Source organism: Amphibalanus amphitrite, unplaced genomic scaffold (assembly GCF_019059575.1).
Source record: "Amphibalanus amphitrite isolate SeventyFive unplaced genomic scaffold, NRLGWU_Aamphi_draft 000076F_arrow, whole genome shotgun sequence".
Taxonomy (NCBI): domain Eukaryota; kingdom Metazoa; phylum Arthropoda; class Thecostraca; order Balanomorpha; family Balanidae; genus Amphibalanus; species Amphibalanus amphitrite.
In genome coordinates this window covers 37594-56687 of record NW_024881572.1, presented here as the reverse complement: position 1 = coordinate 56687, position 19094 = coordinate 37594, and the positions used below count along the sequence as shown (strand labels likewise).

Here is a 19094-nt window from a genome sequence, read left to right as displayed (position 1 = left end):
CGGCCGGCTAGCGCGCTAGCCCGCGCACACATACGTGCACGTTGCCCCGGCAACGGGCTATTGACCAATGAGAAGCGCGCTACGGGGGGCACAGGTATATGAAAAATCGCAGTGACGTTGCACTTTCCTCGCTTCTCATTGGTCAATAGCTCGTTGCCGGGGCAACCAGCACGTATGTGAGCGCCGGCAAGAGTACTAGCCGGCCGCCGATCACGGGTCAGGGCACGTGCATCAAGTGCTATGATATTCACATTCACTTTCAAATGCACATTCAAAAAAACTCACCAAATGCAAAGTTTTGGCTACCATCGTGTAGCCAGGAAAGCCCTGATTCTGAAAATATATATCCCAATACATGACACTCAATAGGTTACGAGATATACCTGTTTTCCTTTTGAAGGTCATTCAAGGTCATATAGTGGCAGGTCATCAAAAAAACTCACCAATATACACCAAAACTACAGGATATATAGTCCAAAGCAGCCTCCATCGAACGGTGGTAGTCACTATTCATGACACTTCTGCGTTTTTGGTACAGGGGCCATTTTTATTTTCAAATGCCTATCTCGCTAATGTTAACACTGCCTGACTTAAAGGCCAATAACTCCCAAAGTACATCACCGTTCTCTTTCATCTTTTGGTGACACGTTTGCAAGGCCCTGGGGCAGTTTTTGGTAAAGTGCCTACCCATGACGCCTTCTCAAATCGTTTGTACGCGGGTTTGAAAATTTGATATTTTTGGTCATACGGCAAAAGTCAACAAAAAAGAACTCACCAATATGCACAAAAATTACAGGATATATAGTACAAAGTGACCTCTATCGAATGGTGGTAGTTTCTATTCATGACACTTCTGCGTTTTTGGTACAGCGGCCACATTGATATTCAAATGCCTATCTCGCTAATGTTAACACTGCATCACTTAAAGGCCAATAACTCCCAAAGTACATCACCGTTCTCTTTCATCTTTTGATGACACGTTTGCAAGGCCCTAAGGCAGTTTTTGGTCAAGTGCCTACCCATGACGCCTTCTCAAATCGTTTGTACGCGGGTTTGAAAATTTGATATTTTTGGTCATACGGCCAAAGTCAACAAAAAAGAACTCACCAATATGCACAAAAATTACAGGATATATAGTACAAATTGACCTCCATCGAATGGTGGTAGTTTCTATTCATGACACTTCTGCGTTTTTGGTACAGCGGCCACATTGATATTCAAATGCCTATCTCGCTAATGTTAACACTGCCTGACTTAAAAGCCAATAACTCCCAAAGTACATCACCGTTCTCTTTCATCTTTTAATGACACGTTTTCAAGGCCCTCAGGCAGTTTTTGGTCAAGTGTCTAACCATGACGCTTTCTCAAATCGTTTGTACGCGGGTTTGAAAATTTGATATTTTTGGTCATACGGCCAAAGTCAACAAAAAAGAACTCACCAATATGCACACAAGTTACAGGATATATAGTCCAAAGTGACCTCCATCGAATGGTGGTAGTCCCTATTCATGACACTTCTGCGTTTTTGGTACAGCGGCCACATTGATATTCAAATGCCTATCTCGCTAATGTTAACGCTGACTGACTTGGATGGGTATAACTCCAAAAGTACATCTCCGATCTTGTTAAACTTTTAGTGGCACGTTAGCAAGGCCCTAAGGCAGTTTTTGGTCAAGTGCCTACCCATGACGCCTTCTCAATACTTTTGTACGCGGGTTTCAAAATTTGATTTTTTTGGTGATACGGCCAAATTCAACAAAAAAGAACTCACCAATATCCACAAAAATTACGGCATATATAGTCCAAAGTGACCTCCATCGAATGGTGGTAGTCCCTATTCATGACACTTCTGCGTTTTTGGTACAGCGGCCACATTGATATTCAAATGCCTATCTCGCTAATGTTAACACTGACTGACTTGGATGGGTATAACTCCAAAAGTACATCTCCGATCTTGTTAAACTTTTAGTGGCACGTTAGCAAGGCCCTGGGGCAGTTTTTGGTCAAGTGCCTACCCATGACGCTTTCTCAATACTTTTGTACGCGGGTTTGAAAATTTGATATCTTTGGTGATACGGCCAAAGTCAACAAAAAAGAACTCACCAATATGCACAAAAATTACGGCATATATAGTCCAAAGTGACCTCCATCGAATGGTGGTAGTCCCTATTCATGACACTTCTGCGTTTTTGGTACAGCGGCCACATTGATATTCAAATGCCCATCTCGCTAATGTTAACGCTGACTGACTTGGATGGGTATAATCCCAAAAGTACATCTCCGATCTTGTTAAACTTTTAGTGGCACGTTAGCAAGGCCCTAAGGCAGTTTTTGGTCAAGTGCCTACTCATGACGCCTTCTCAATACTTTTGTACGCGGGTTTGAAAATTTAATTTTTTTGTGATACGACCAAAGTCAACAAAAAAGAACTCACCAATATGCACAAAAATTACGGCATATATAGTCCAAAGTGACCTCCATCGAATGGTGGTAGTCGCTATTCATGACACCTCTGCGTGTTTGATACAGCGGCCACATTGATATTCAAATGCCCATCTCGCTAATGTTAACACTGACTGACTTGGATGGGTGTAACTCAAAAAGTACATCTCCGATCTTGTTAAACTTTTAGTGGCACGTTAGCAAGGCCCTGGGGCAGTCTTTGGTCAAGTGCCGACCCATGACGCCTTCTCAAAACTTTTGTACGCGTGTTTGAAAATTTGATATCTTTGGTGATACGGCCAAAGTCAACAAAAAGAACTTCCCAATATGCACAAAAATTACGGCATGTATAGTCCAAAGTGACCTCCATCGAATGGTGGTAGTCCCTATTCATGACACTTCTGCGTTTCTGGTACAGCGGCCACATTGATATTCAAATGCCTATCTCGCTAATGTTAACACTGACTGACTTGGACGGGTATAACTCCAAAAGTTCATCTCCCATCTTGTTAAACTTTTAGTGTCACGTTAGCAAGGCCCTGGGGCAGTTTTTGGTTAAGTGCCTACCCATGACGCCTTCTCAATACCTTTGTACGCGGGTTTGAAAATTTGATTTTTTTGGTGATACGGCCAAAGTCAACAAAAAAGAACTCACCAATATGCACAAAAATTACGGCATATATAGTCCAAAGTGACCTCCATCGAATGGTGGTAGTCCCTATTCATGACACTTCTGCGTTTTTGGTACAGCGGCCACATTGATATTCAAATGCCTATCTCGCTAATGTTAATGCTGACTGACTTGGATGGGTATAACTCCAAAAGCACATCTCCGATCTTGTTTAACTTTTAGTGGCGCGTTAGCAAGGCCCTGGGGCAGTTTTTGGTCAAGTGCCTACCCATGACGCCTTCTCAATATCACCAAAAAATCAAATTTTGAAACCCGCGTACAAAAGTTTTGAGAAGGCGTCATGGGTAGGCACTTGACCAAAAACTGCCCCAGGGCCTTGCTAACGTGCCACTAAAAGTTTAACAAGATTGGAGGTGTACTTTTGGAGTTATACCCGTCCAAGTCAGTCAGCGTTAACATTAGCGAGATAGGCATTTGAATATCAATGTGGCCGCTGTACCAAAAACGCAGAAGTGTCATGAATAGCGACTAGCACCATTCGATGGAGGTCACTTTGGACTAAGTATGCCGTAATTTTTGTGCATATTGGTGAGTTCTTTTTTGTTGACTTTGGCCGTATCACCGAAGTTATCAAATTGTCAAACCCGCGTAAAAACGATTTGAGAAGGCGTCATGGGTAGGCACTTGACCAAAAACTGCCCCAGGGCCTTGCTAACGTGCCACTAAAAGTTTAACAAGATCGGAGATGTACTTTTGGAGTTATACCCATCCAAGTCAGTCAGTGTTAACATTAGCGAGATAGGCATTTGAATATCAATGTGGCCGCTGTACCAAAAACGCAGAAGTGTCATGAATAGCGACTAGCACCATTCGATGGAGGTCACTTTGGACTAAGTATGCCGTAATTTTTGTGCATATTGGTGAGTTCTTTTTTGTTGACTTTGGCCGTATCACCAAAAAATCAAATTTTGAAACCCGCGTACAAAAGTATTGAGAAGGCGTCATGGGTAGGCACTTGACCAAAAACTGCCCCAGGGCCTTGCTAACGAGCCACTAAAAGTTTAACAAGATCGGAGATGTACTTTTGGAGTTATACCCATCCAAGTCAGTCAGCGTTAGCATTAGCGAGATAGGCATTTGAATATCAATGTGGCCGCTGTACCAAAAACGCAGAAGTGTCATGAATAGGGACTACCACCATTCGATGGAGGTCACTTTGGACTATATATGCCGTAATTTTTGTGCATATTGGTGAGTTCTTTTTTGTTGACTTTGGCCGTATCACCAAAAAAAATCAAATTTTGAAACCCGAGTAAAAAAGTTTTGAGAAGGCGTAATGGGTGGGCACTTGACCAAAAACTGCCCCAGGGCCTTGCTAACGTGCCACTAAAAGTTTGGCAAGATCGGAGATGTACTTTTGGAGTTATACCCATCCAAGTCAGTCAGTGTTAACATTAGCGAGATAGGCATTTGAATATCCATGTGGCCGCTGTACCAAAAACGCAGAAGTGTCATGAATAGAGACTACCACCATTCGATGGAGGTCACTTTGGACTATATATCCTGTAATTTTTGTGCATATTGGTGAGTTCTTTTTTGTTGACTTTGGCCGTATCACCAAAAAAAAAATCAAATTTTGAAACCCGCGTAAAAAAGTTTTGAGAAGGCATCATGGGTAGGCACTTGACCAAAAACTGCCCCAGGGCCTTGCTAGCGTGCCACTAAAAGTTTAACAAGATCGGAGATGTACTTTTGGAGTTATACCCATCCAAGTCAGTCAGCGTTAACATTAGCGAGATAGGCATTTGAATATCCATGTGGCCGCTGTACCAAAAACGCAGGAGTGTCATGAATAGAGACTACCACCATTCGATGGAGGTCACTTTGGACTATATATCCTGTAATTTTTGTGCATATTGGTGAGTTATTTTTTGTTGACTTTGGCCGTATGACCAAAAATATCAAATTTTCAAACCCGCGTACAAACGAGTTGAGAAAGCGTCATGGGTAGGCACTTGACCAAAAACTGCCTTAGGGTCTTGCAAACGTGTCATCAAAAGATGAAAGAGAACGGTGATGTACTTTGGGAGTTATTGGCCTTTAAGTCAGGCAGTGTTAACATTAGCGAGATAGGCATTTGAATATCAATGTGGCTGCTGTACCAAAAACGCAGAAGTGTCATGAATAGAGACTACCACCATTCGATGGAGGTCACTTTGGACTATATATCCTGTAATTTTTGTGCAGATTGGTGAGTTCTTTTTTGTTGACTTTGGCCGTATGACCAAAAATATCAAATTTTCAAACCCGCGTACAAACGATTTGAGAAGGCGTCATGGGTAGGCACTTGACCAAAAACTGCCCCAGGGCCTTGCAAACGTGTCACCAAAAGATGAAAGAGAACGGTGATGTACTTTGGGACTTATTGGCCTTTAAGTCAGGCAAAGTTAACATTAGCGAGATAGGCATTTGAAAATAAAAATGGCCCCTGTACCAAAAACGCAGAAGTGTCATGAATAGTGACTACCACCATTCGATGGAGGCTGCTTTGGACTATATATCCTGTAATTTTGGTGTATATTGGTGAGTTTTTGTGATGACCTGCCACTATATGACCTTGAATGACCTTCAAAAGGAAAACAGGTATATCTCGTAAACTATTGAGTGTCATGTATTGGGATATATATTTTCAGAATCAGGGCTTTTCTGGCTACACGATGGTAGCCAAAACTTTGCATTTGGTGAGTTTTTTTGAATGTGCATTTGAAAGTGAATCTGAATATCATAGCACTTGATGCACGTGGTCAGGGCACCGACTCATTCCCGTGATTCTATTCTTTTTGAACGAATTCCTAGAGTACAATTGCCTGCGAGCAGCAGTTGCAGCCGTTGATTGGCTTAAGGAGAGCTTAAGAGTGAATATTTAGATTTTTAGAACAGGTTTTTGCCCTTTTTGCCTACGTCTCGATGCTTGATGTTTACGATAAAATGACGTCTTTTCTTTCATTGATCAATGGAAGGTAGTCGTGCTTTTCATTTGGCATTTTACCGTATGGGATGTGAAAAAACGAAATCAAGTGTATCGAAAATAGTCTTCAACAAATAGAGCACAACTTCAATCATTCTGAAAACACAAATTTATTGAATTTTGTGAGTCTGTGTAATAATAACGATGACGTCATTTTTATATTTAATCGTGGAAAAGCAATACATATTTACATTTCCTTGAACGTTTTGGCTTGCTTGGTGGTTTCGTGTGACACTCTCGATGTTCGTTTCGAATTTCGATGTGACTCTTGTGTGATTTATTCTAATTGAGTTTTACCCATTCAGATGCTTTTATTTGAGTATTTAGATACCTACTGTGCCAAACTCATACCATGACAACAACCAGGCCAGGGCTGGTGGTCCCATCAATCATGTTGGTCATCCCCTGCTGCCTGCTGTGACTCTGGCAGAGGCTTGTTGAATTGAAATCACCAGCATGCAGGCTAATTAGTGAAACTGGCTCCCCAGTCAGAGGCTAACACTTATCATAAGCACATGTACTGTTCGGTTCACGCCCCATCTGGCCCTCTAGCCCTTCAGAGGCAGTAGCGGCAGAACACCTTCAAGTAAGGGGGGCACTGCCGACTTTTGGTCCCATTCTTCCCATGCAATGCCCAAAGGGCTAAAGTTAAAATGTCAAAATCAAAGGGGGGCACGGTGCCCCTGTGCCCTCCCTGTTCCGCCACCTATGTTCAGAGGCACCTGGACAGTGGACGCTGCATCATGCTGAAATTTGAAAAATTTGAAAAATTCGAAAACAAATGGGGGAATGTTATAAATATTCTACAAAACATAGGCACCGATTGAAATGTGATGGCCGCCGCCGTCACCGCCGCCGTCGTCGCCATCCCGGTCGCTGCTGTCGGGGGGACCTGGGCTGCCCGCCCTCGCCGCCTCCGGAGAATGGCTGCCGCTGCCTGGCTGCTCGGCCTGCGCTGCCGTCGGCCGCGTTTCGGCTTCCTGCGTCGCCGCGGTGGCCGTGTTGGTGGCCGTTCCCTGGTGGAGCTGATCCGGCTGCTGTGCGCTGATGTGCGTTCTGACATTTGTAACCGGGACGGACGCCGGCACCGATACCCGAGTGGTGTCATACCTGTCAGCTGACGCGCCGCGCGTCCGTCTCGCGGTGGGTGGGTGGGGCCCCCACCGTGGGGGAGGGGGCTGTCGACGAGATGAGCTGAACTCCGCTCTTAATGCGATGTTGCAATGCGTCGTGCGTCAACTCCGTGCTCCGTGCCCGCGCCCCGTGGGAGCCGGGCTGTGGAGGCCGCCGGCGGGCGGGCCGCGCTTTGGGCGCTGCCGACGACGGGCCATATGTACGTAAATGTCTCCGCGGCCTCTGTATTCGGTTGGTGGTGGGTGACGACCGCTGGCATGCCGGAAGGGCTTGTGGTTCAGAATGGTGATAATGATCTAGTTGATATGCTATTTATGCAGTTTCATGTGCTCTTTACTGCATCTTTTGTGGGCGGATCGCGGAAGAGTGGAAGTGTGATGGATGACTGGACTGTGGCAGTAATGCTGTTTATTTGACAATAAATGCACTTAAAAAAAAAAAAAAAAAAAAAAAAAAAAAAAAAAAAGACGCTGCATCATGCTGGGTGGATGAATGGAAGCTGAAATTTAATGCTGGCAAGTGCAAGGTCCTACACATTGGTCGTCAGAACTCCCAGCAAGCCTATCATCTGAAGGGCACTTGAATGGAACAGGTGACGGCAGAAAAAAATCTGGGAGTCTCCATAGACCCAGAATTGAAGTTCCAGCAACAATGCCGGAACTTCTGAGCGGCTTGTTGCCAACAAGCTGCTGCGGCAGTCAGCAAGGCGTCGCGGATACTCTCCACAATACAGAGATTGTTCCAGCTGTTCGATAAGTCTACATTACCCCTGCTGTTCAATACCCTGGTCCTACCCCACCTTGAATATGGGAACATTGTGTGGGGCCCCTTCAACCGGACGGATCAGAAACGTGTGGAATGCATCCAGCGGCGGGCGACCAAGAAGGTTCCGGAGCTGCGACATCTGCCCTACACTGAGAGACTGCAGGCGCTGAAGATGCCATCCCTGTACTACCGTCGGAGGCGCGGTGACATGATAGCGGTGTACCAGATGCTTCATGGTGGTATCAACCTGGAATCGCACGACTTCTTCGACTGCTCAACCGCCCGTGAAACCAGAGGCCACTCGTGGCGCCTGGTGAAGCTGCATGCGGTCACCAGAGTCCGACGCAACGCCTTCTCCGTCAGGGTTATCAACGACTGGAACGGCCTGCCATCGGAAGTCGTCGACGCGTCTACACTCAACCAGTCCAAGAATCGCCTAGACACCCATTGGGCGAATCTCGTATACACGATACCGTGCACACTACACAGACAAGTAAAACTCACACCAAGCAACTCGACTGGAACGGACATAAATGCCAAGTGGCTTATCTAAATTCTGTACTTCTAAGTAAGTAAGTAAGATGCATACCCCCGCCCCCCCCCCCCCTCCCCCCGGAGCCTTAGAGTGGCATGGGACAGCGGACAGGAGAGGGATGATACAGCCCAACCCATGTTCCCACACTCGACTGTCCTCGGTACCTAGCAAGTTTGCGCTGCTACAACATGAAACGCACCACCCAGGCGGATGTCACGGCCTGCGTCCCACTCATCCGCATGGCGGGCGCTCACTCACCTCCGTGAGGCGCCCGCGCCGGCGCCCGGCGGTGGCTGGTATGGTGGAAGAAATCAAGATAAGCGCGGCAGATGGGACGGACTCGAGATGTGCACGGCTGATGACCACTGCTCTGCCGCTGCAAGCAGTCAAATAATACATTGTGAACAATTTATCGGGTAGGTTCGACGCAGCTAATAATTCGTTTTGAAAGAAGCTGATGTTGTTGCGTTATGCAGCATTAGTAAACAAGATGCGTTCGGCTTGTAACTTAAGGGTTTGGCGTTGTCCCTCCGCTCTCGGTGGTAGGGCGAGATGCGCATGGATGATGGCAGGCTTTGAGGACCACGTTTTTGCCGTGGCTCAAGTAGGCAAATCCGCTGTGAATGATTTGCCTATCAGATTTGTTTGTCACGGCTAATGAGCTAACGAGTGACGTTGAAAATCATGCTTGTAATGGGCTCACATTTCGACTTTCATATTTTTACTTTTATAACTGGGGCGGGGGCCCTGACATCTTACCAAGTTGTTTACCTAAATGGCATTGTCGACACCATTCATGGGGTAACCATGGTACATCGCACAACTATTACCCTGAATGGATTGCAAGGGCAGGCTCTGGATATGGTTCTTGTATTGGCGTCACATGCTCTTTTGTTTGATTAATGCGGTGCGTGCCTATTTTTCGTTTCTATGCTACGGCGACGGCACGCTTGCGGCTCATTACGAGTGAGCGAGCGCAGCGAGCGAAGCGAGTCTTTTCAATATAACGGAAAAATCTCACTATGAGCGGCCCGGCCCGGCCTGTAAAACGCAGTTCACACTTGCCCGTAAGGTCTGCCGGTGACGGGCCCGACACCGTCAAAACGGCCGAAACCGACGGAGCGACGGCCGTCAGGTCGACGGGCATGTGTGAACCGGCAGCGTTTGACGGCCGGCAACAGCTGACTGCGCCGGCGCCGGACCTGACGGCCGTCGCTTTGGAAAGTTCAGCAATGTTCAACTTTTGACGGTGACGGGCCCGTCGGTTTGAATGTCTGCGTGTTGGAGGAAGAGGAATAGGAACGTTATTATGCAGCATGAAGCTTAAATGCATTTTTAAGATAATTTATATCATTTTCTATCCATTTGTTGAGATGAAAGTGTTTATTACGGCACGATATCCTGAGATTCGCTTCCATGGTGAACCGATGTGTCTTTCATTAAAATAAAATTGCAGCAATATTTGACATAGAAATGTAAAAGCGTGGTATTTTATTTCTGTAATTCAAAGAATATTTTTAATCTCGGCCTCTACCCTCCCCCATCCCCTTCCCCCATCTGCGTCCATCTCGAAAATGGTGCGCCATTTCTGTCACAACATATGGCAGCCGATGAGAGCTACCAAATCTCAACTTTCGTTTGACGGGCTGCTGGCCGTCAGGTCGACGGTGACGGGCCCGACACCGACAGACTGACGGTCATGTGTGAACTGCGTTTAACGCTTTTGAGAGGTTTATATCTCAGCAACCGCTAGACTGATTGGCCTGCGGTCTTTTTTGCTAGGTAGCCCGGCCATCCCTACTACCCCGTAATTGACTACTTTTGATACATCTCAGTGACCGCCGTGGCACGTGCCACGTGAAAAGTCAAGGGTGTTCAAGCTGTTTTGCAAAAGTAGTGATTTTGAGAGGCTCATATCTCAGCAGCCGCACTTGGGCGATTGTCTTGCGGTAATTTTTGTAGAGTAGCTGCATCCATTCTACCAAAGGTCGGATACCCTTGTTCTTTGTGAGTGACCCCCACTGCACGTGCAAAATACAAAAAGAAGAGGTGCCAAATTTGTTCCCATTTCAATAACTCTGTAATTACTGGGGCGATTCCGCTGAAACTTGGCATACAGGTAGGCACCCACCAGGCAATGCATTCCCATGTGTTGCGGTTAGGGTGCTACTGCACGTGCGCACGTGCAGAGGGCGCTTCCAGATCTCGAGAACGGCTGGGCCGATCGCGCTCAAATTTGATACACGGTTGGGGACCAATTAGTAGGGTGCCGTGCAAAAGTCAGTTTGGACCCCGTTTGCACGTGCGCACGTGCAGAATGCCGCTTCCAGATCTCAGGAACGGCTGGGCCGATTGCGTTCAAATTTGGTACACCGCTAGCGACCGGTTAGAAGGGTGCTTTGCACAAGCCCGTTGAAAGTACCCTCTCGCCCTTCCGCACGTGCAGGGCTCACTATCTCGCTCGCTCGTTCTTCGCCCAAAAGGCGTTTTACTGGTATTATTAATTGAGATCATTATAGATTAACCCTATTAGTGGCAGGGGGGGGGGGGGTTGTTTTCATCCACCCCTCAGGTTTTTCGGGAATATCTCCGAAACCGCTGAAGCTACGATGCTGAAACTTTCTGACTTTTCCTAAAACTAAATTGGGCACATTCCCTGAAAATTTCAAGTTCATAACTTTACCAGGGGCGGCTCCAGAGCACTGGGAATTGGGGGGTCCTATTCGTGAAGCGAGTCATTTGGGCGAAGATCACGACGCTGCACCAGTTTTACGAACAGTGAATGAAAGGCATCATGTGATAACATATACAGTTATTGTGCATCCTCTTTTGACACGTTTTTGCTATAATAGGCGGATCCAGGCGTCCAAAAAGGGGGGTTATGCTTTACCTCCCAACATAGGTGCCCTGACACCGCCTATGCATGACCAATACAATTGTAGTCGCTCTCTCATAAGAAAATTGTAACATAACAAGACCATTACCACCCTTTTTAGAAACAGTACCAACAAAAACCTTATTTACTATACTTTTTGTGTACCCCAAATCTCAATGATCTGTATCCGCCTATGATTTTTGAAAATGCATATTTTTAGGATCCATGTGAATTCCTGGTTCATTCTCTATCGATCGGCAAAAGTTGCGTTAAGATTGGTTCAGAAACCTGGCCGTGATAAACAGTCTAAAATGTATCTGCAATTTGCCCGTTTTTACCCCCCTCTACCCCCCCCCAATTGACATTTTTTAATTTTTATTTTTTAGAAATGTAGATCACGTTGAGCGAAATCGAATGCCGTTTGAATTTTGAAAATCGGCCCGTTAGATCTCGAGATATCAAGGGGGGGTCGTAAACAGCCCCCCCCCCCCTGCCACTAATAGGGGTAGCCAGGAGCCTGCCACTAATAGGGTTAAGAATGGTCATTTTTGGGTTCAGTGTGGAGGACTCTTAACCCACTTTGGGTCGGATTTTCCAGCTCTGTTTGAAGGGTTGGTGCGGAGTTTGAATTTGGCCCGGTGCGCCTTGTCGACCTGCGAGCCATCCTTTGCAGTATGGAGTATGGACCGTCTGAATTAACTCAGTCTAATCTACTCCAACCTAAGCTAGCCCAACCCAACTCAGCGACCTATCTAAGACCTAATACCTGCCTCTGGCAGAAGTCAAAGCTGGTTTGGGCCAGATAAGGTGGGGTCGGGTGACCTCTCTTCAATGTATTATCATGCTATTTGCTGCACCAGTGAGCAGCATTTTTAGATTCAGAACATTGAAAAACATGGAAAGCAACAAAATTATCACTTCAAAAAGCATGTGAACCTTAGCGATAGTAATGCCATTCAGTTGAAGTCTTAGTTCAACCGCTCTTTTTTACAGGGTAGGCAGGTAGGTGTGCCTTCCTGCCCACCCAGATGGTCAAAAATGCAGAAGTTTTAAGTTCATTGCTGGTCAGATGTCTTTGCTCTCTGGTACCAGATTTGAAGTGCAGCTTCCACATCCCTATTTTAGAGCCTAGCATTCAAATCTGCTGACGCGTCTACTCACCAATGATCTGAGTGCCATTTGCTATGGTTTCAGGTTCGGCTGCCTCACTGATCCAGCTGGAACAGTATTGACCTGGTTCACCTATCCGCTGGTTATTGCTGAAGGTCCTGCTGCAGTGGTAACCGCATCTGGCCTCCCTGGTCGGCTATTGAGAGGAGGGTAACGTCTGTGTGGCGGGTGGCCTGGTGGCCGATCCGTATCCAGCGGTAGCCGGCACTGAGTCAGCGGTGACCCCTCCAGCGGGGCGTCCCAGCTGCAGCGCTATGGCCACGGTGCGCCGCCGGCCGGTGGTGGGCTCGCGTCCGCCCTCTGCCGGCATCCGGCAACCGTTCACCCAGCCCGACAATGTCAGCATCATCAAGTCGGACAGCTGGGGCGCCAGCAGCAAGCCGGAGGAGTTCATATACTACTCGGACAGCGAGGACGAGGATCAGGGGGCCGACACCAGGGAGCGCTACGACACCACATCGCGCAGCTTCGTCGACTTCCACATGACGCAGCAGAGCGGTCTGCAGCGGCTGAACCCGTGCACACTGGTCCGCGAGTACGCCACCAAACACCTGCTCAGCTACAGCATGATGCGAGAGCGGCTCATCCCGATGAACAACTACAACAAGGTGTTCTGCAGTTCGTGGCTGAGCGACAATCAGGTGGTGTTTGGCACCAAGTGTAATAAGGTGGGCACTGGGCAGATGGTGTGGTTCATAGTGTGTTTCTTACCCACAAGTGTGGTTGCCTCATGGGCAGATGGAGTTTTTTTGTGGATTTTGCTCTGTGTAAAGCATTTTTGAACTTTCGATCTAGACTTCATGACTTTTCACATCACCTGGCCCTCTGAAGTCATTTCAATAATGGTTTGTTTTTGAGTGATTGTTGGCAGTGGATGGAGGCTTTCTTACAGGCCTCGTACTGTTCATTACCGTTAACAAATGCTCGTGCCCTATCGTCGCCGTTCTTATGAGCACGTCCCCGATATGTGATGTGACCCTACCGCCCTCCCCCGCCCTCGGCAGATCCTGGTGTACAACCTGCGCACGCGGCGGATCGACAACATCCCCATGCTGCGCTCGTCTACTCCTCCGAGCGAGGTGACGGGCGGCGTGTACGCGCTCAGTTTGAACCCGTCCCGCACGCTGCTGGCCACCAGCGCGCGGCACAGTCTCGACCTGGCCGTGTACCGACTGCCCACACTGGACCCCGTCTGTGTCGGAGAGGTGCGCCGCGGGGACGGGGAGGGAGGGGTGGAATGGGAGCGAAGGCTGGGTCAGGGTGGGGTGAAATGGTGGCACATGGCTCCCTGGCTAGGAATTGTGGGATCAACTGGAATGTTTATCGTCGCATTTATTTCCACGCTCAAAAATGTGCTTAGCCTGGCTAGTTGGATGTGAGAAAAAGTGACAGTTCTTACTCTTGGCTAAAACATAGATCAGACCAGTAGGTAACTCTGTTTCACTTACAGTTTAAAACGATGCCAGCTATTCATAGTAACATGATGGTGTGCATTTGTCCTTGTCTTCTTCAATTCGAATGTAGATGGGGCATGAATTGTCGCTCACTCACCATCTTCTTCCAGTCCAATTACAATCCAACTCTTCAGCAGCCCCTATAACCCCTACCCCTCCCCGCTGCCCGCCCACAGAACGGTCACAAGGACTGGATGTACGACACGGCCTGGCTGGATGACCAGTACGTGGCCACCGGCGGCCGCGACACCAACGTCTCGCTGTGGCGCGTGCCCGACGAGCAGCCCGACCCGGACCCGGAGGCGCCGCCCTCCTACAGCCGCGTCACCGCTGTGGCCACCAAAAAGTGCAAAACCGCCGACAAGGTACCGCTGATTGAGAGTCTGGCTGGTTGGCTGTTCTCTGTTCAGTCCGTGTTATTGGTTGTGTTTCCGTTTTCACTGGTTGGGCCGCTATGCTGTCCATACTGCTTGCTGAGGGTTGTATAATTCGTTTCGGCCGTTGGGCTGTGCAGCTGTGAGTTGCTGGTTGTGCCCGTTTTGACTGGTTTATTGTGTTGTCCGTGTTGTCAGTTGTGTTTCCATAAGTCTTCCCAGTTCCCGAATCTGCCGCCCCTCGTCTTCGTTATGCTGTCTGTCGTGTCGGCACACCGGTGGGGGCAGTATTAGCGGTGTAATCCGGTCGCTGACCTGTCGCCTGTTGCTGGTGTGGGCGTGTCAGTCCAGTCGGATTACCCACCACGCACCCGCCGCCGGGGAGGGGGCGCGCTCGCCGACCTGCCGGGGTCAGCGACCTCTCCGCCCCGGCCGGTCACCCCTGTGAATGGGATTCCGTCAGCCCGGGTGGGGATTACATAAATGTGCGGCATGAGTTCTAGTAATCTGGCCTGATACCCCATTAACGATGTCCTGACAAAGCTATCACGAATCACGACTCTCGGTGAAATTGCCAAGAGCCTTGATTTGCTGTTCACAGGCTCCAGCAACTGAATGCGTTGTGTGAAGTTGGTGTCACGCTGCTGCCACCTGGTGAACCCCCACGCCTCCCTCCCTCGGCAGGTCCGCTCGCTGGCGTACAACCAGCGTGACCAGTCTCTGGTGGCGCTCTCGCTGAACGCCTACGTGCACCTGTTCGACGCCGGCGCCTTCAAGCAGAAGCTGTCCAGGAAGCTGCCCCACTCGATGGATAACGTGTGCTTGGCGCTGGGCGACAACTGCAAAATGTACGCTGTCGGCTCCAAGTCGCACACCACCATCCTCGACTCCAAGTCGCTCAAAGTGCTCAAAAAGATCACCGCTAAATACCACGGCTGCGGTAAGTGGAGAGCTTTGACTGGAATGTGAAGCGGGTTAGTCAGTGTTAGATGCAGGGAACATTTAGTTGCTCTTAGTCAGACTGTGCTACACTGGGGGTGTTTTGATGGGTTATTTGAGTGAAGTGCCAGATTATTTTTATCGTGTACTCCCATCATAATATGTGGACTTGCTTCCATTTTGCAATGGGTATTGTGTGAAACTGTGAACGGTCTAAGTTGGCTTCCCGCCCATGACTTCTCCCTCAACAGATTTTAGTCAATAAGGATGCCGAATATATTAGCGTTTTGCGCCCTTCGAATCCCATACGCGTCATTACCCATGGGCCATGACCCGCCCCGTCCGCCGGCCGACAGGGATCCGGTCCCTGTCCTTTAACGGCGACATCCTGACGATCGGCACGGGCACGGCCGTGCTCATGTTCTACGACCTGCGAGCCCAGAAGTACCTGGACTCGGGGGTCAGCTCGGGCCGCGCGGTCGTCCTCAAAGCAGCGTCAGGATGGGCGGTGAGTAGACGCAATGGGCTGACGGGAGGTGGGGTTCTCGCGGGGCGGTGTATGCCATATAAAGGTTTTGTGGGGTATGAGGTAGGGGCATTTCCTAGTTAGTGTTTGAGAGTGTTGAGTCGTTCCTGTGTCTAAAAATGTGCGGTGGGCCCAACTGAAATTGTTGTGAACCTGAACTAATATTGAAAGTGGAGATGTTTTGAAGCCCCGTGTAAATTTGCCTTTCAACGACACACGCCACGCAAGGTGCATGCAAGAATAAGATCGACTGGCCTTGGGGCAAACAGAATGACAAAACCTGTCGGAGGCTGACCTCGGGCGGCCGGTCGAATATCGACCCTCGGTGCTGGCGTGCACGGCTGTGGGGCGTGCCCGCGGGCGCCGCCAGCCTCTCACGTGAGTGGCGGGCCGGCCGACGGTCACCTGTGTGTTTCTCTGTTACTCGGGGCGGTGTCGGCGGGTTTTGTCGGTGCGATTATTAACTATGCAGCCCGGCCGATCACCGCACCGGCGTGAATTGTGCCCGACCACGCCGCCGCCCGCTGTTGTCCGCTCCTTTGTGGACTCACGGATGGGAACGGGTCTCGCTCGCAGTTCTGGCAGGACAAAGGCACCGCGTATCGATTGCGGATTTGTTGTGCGCGCCCGTTCCTAGGCGGTTGACGTAGTGGTGCTGAGCGATTACCCAGCGGGTGTGTGCCTGTATGGGCTTTCATTGTTCGTGCATGGTATATGAAGCCCACTGACGCGGGACCCACGAGCCTGCTTCAATGGCTCTTGGCCATTGAGCTGTTGACAGGTATAACCCTGTGTTGGCGCTGTCGGCCATTTCTGTGACACCGATACATTATGCTACCCAGGAAATGGGTGTTGGACGAAAATAATGATAATCGATGCCGCCAGGCAACGTGGTAACGCGTAGCTATTTTACGTAACGTCTTGTATCGTGCCGATGGAAATTTCCAATTACTGTCGCTATCATGCCGTCCTTGCCAGCTGACTATTTGAGGTGGACTTCGTCCTAACACTGATCCCACTGTCTGTCCACAGTCGTCGCCGCGCGCTGACGAGCCGGCGTTCCACGACGCGGCGGCGGGCGGCGCGCACCAGGTCGACCACATGCCGGCCATCTACACCCACTGTTACGACGCGTCCGGCACGCGACTGTTCACCGCCGGCGGCCCGCTGAGCGTGGACGTGCGCGGCTGCTACGCCGGACTGTGGATGTAGCCGCGTCGCCGCCGGGACTTGGTGCTGGGTGGAGTGGGTGGGTGCGTCCGGGTGATATGGTGATGCAGTTGCAGAAGGAGTCGGCTGGTGCAGCGGACACTGTGGTATGTGGTATGTGTTACCACGGACCGACGCGGCGCCGGGCCAGCGCTGCAGTGGAGCTCGCCCCCCAGTCTCTGGCGATGACTGACGCCGGTGGGGCTGTGATCCGGCTACCGTCACTGCTACTCCGCTGCTGATGGAGCCACTGAGGCAGGGCCGGTCGGCCCGACAGCCCGACGGACGCTCAACTGACTCCAGTGCCTGAGAACGGTCGGACGGGACTCGAGAGCGACCGGGAGCGCGCGCCCACTGACGCGTGCATCAGTTACCTCATCGGTGCGTTGGTGCCGCGGCCTCCCACCGAGCTCGTGCTGAGCTCACTGACCCGGCCCCCAGCGAGAGGCGATCTCATCGAAACCCAGACGGAGGTGCTGTCCTCCTGATTGTGCCGCGTACAAATGGTCGGCCTGGGTGGGTGGATGGGGCTGTTTGTGCTGTTTTAAGCGCATTCTAGCCGACAATTTTAGCTGGTTTTATCTCGACCTGTTTTAGCGAAAAGTAGCCTGTTTTGTCACGTTTGATCCAATTTGTCACCGGACACTAATTTTTTTAATATTCACCTTTATCTATCATGTAGCATATTTTCTATGCTATCTAGTTACATGTATCGTGTTCATTTCTACTCGTTTTAAATTAGCAATTCATGGGCGCTGTTGCCGTTACCGGTGAACTTACGAAGTTACGATGTCTCATCAACCGAAGCGAGCTTTGAAGAAGGCCGGTGCCTGGTAGCGAACTTTTGGAATAAGACCCAGGCTTGATCTAATGGTAGGTATCGTATTTATTTTTCGTCGCGAACCTCGTTTTCGCATCATATTGCGTCGCGAGCTTGCTCGATGGAGCTGCAGAAGCCCGTCTGTGCGATGTATCCGCTGGTCATATCGAGAAGTGTGCTTTGTGCCCGTTCATGTGCTCTGCCCGTTCATTGCCACCAAGAGTCGCGCGTGATGACCCGACCTTTCCGACTGGGGTGACCAAGGTGCGACGATTGATAACCTTAGTACGTTCCTTCGTTTATCCCCGAGTGGGCAGTGGCTGGTGCCTGTGTAAGGTCGGAGAGATCGCTGGGCGGTGGGTGCGTCTTTCAATGCAGCTCGGGGTGGCGGGGCTTCATAGTCGCAGATGGACGTGTGTGTGCGTGGAATATGTGTGGACTAGGATTGTACCTGTGTTAGAAACTTGGTGCCTGATGCTTGACGTTTTGTACGTGTAAGTTTGCGCTTTTGAGCGTTTTCTGGCAGATTTCGTTTTGGGATATCTGAATTCCAGCCAGGTCGAACACCATAGTTCTGCACCATAGTTTGTTTTAAAGCATTCAGTCGCCTAATGACTTCAGTTCCGAGACATCTCCGAGACATGTGCACAGATGACGTCATTTTACGTGATGCCTCGTGGTATGTGGCTGAAGTGGTGAGCTGACACATCCGAGACAAAATTGGCTCATACTTAGCTCAGGCCAGACACAGCCCGAGACAGACGTCCTATATAGCTAGTGATTGGAATTCGTCCGGTCGTTTGACAGCGACTGCAGGCTGAACCTCAGCTCGGATACGCCGAATTTTAATCACCTCTGTTTTTTAATGCCGTTATGTCAAATTGTGGGTGAACAGTATCGGTTTGCTCGGATCGGTTGTCAACATCCGATTTTTTATTGTTACAAATGACTGGAGCATATGATCATGCTCCATCAATACACTACACATGTTTGTGGCAAAATACTTGGATTTTTCTTGGTTTGATGCTTGGTACAGTGGCAGAACCGCGTTAAGTCCCGCCAGAGTCCGTACTCGGCTCCGGCCTTTTTGCGTGGCCGAGGATAGCTTCGCATCACATAATGTTGACGAAGAGCCTAAATTAGGCCGATAAACCGTCTGAGCTTTCTGTGTTTACGCGGAGCCGCGTGCTCG

General features: G+C 49.4%; 1 protein-coding gene across 2 annotated transcripts; it reads left to right on the top strand.

Annotated features, from left to right (window-relative positions):
- The first annotated feature begins 10193 nt into the window (after positions 1 to 10193).
- LOC122379359 (DDB1- and CUL4-associated factor 12-like) lies at positions 10194 to 18903 on the top strand. 2 transcript variants are annotated; one of them, XM_043361497.1, is made up of 7 exons: positions 10194 to 10236; positions 12605 to 13248; positions 13585 to 13785; positions 14211 to 14399; positions 15093 to 15348; positions 15704 to 15855; positions 16906 to 18903. In XM_043361497.1, the coding sequence occupies exons 2-7, from the start codon at positions 12835 to 12837 to the stop codon at positions 17083 to 17085; spliced, it is 1392 nt and encodes a 463-aa protein (XP_043217432.1). In that variant the 5' UTR covers positions 10194 to 10236; positions 12605 to 12834; the 3' UTR covers positions 17086 to 18903. The 2 variants fall into 2 exon arrangements, with proteins under 2 accessions (XP_043217432.1, XP_043217433.1); XM_043361498.1 differs by lacking the exon at positions 10194 to 10236 and adding an exon at positions 10263 to 10317.
- Positions 18904 to 19094: the final 191 nt, after the last annotated feature.

Excerpts from the sequence above, each read along its gene's own strand:
- LOC122379359 (XM_043361497.1), top strand. The coding sequence starts at position 12,835 with ATGGCCACGGTGCGCCGCCGGCCGGTGGTGGGCTCGCGTCCGCCCTCT. Across the intron at positions 13,786-14,210 it reads ACCCCGTCTGTGTCGGAGAG|AACGGTCACAAGGACTGGAT; the intron begins GTGCGCCGCGGG and ends GCCCGCCCACAG. Across the intron at positions 15,349-15,703 it reads CGCTAAATACCACGGCTGCG|GGATCCGGTCCCTGTCCTTT; the intron begins GTAAGTGGAGAG and ends GCCGGCCGACAG.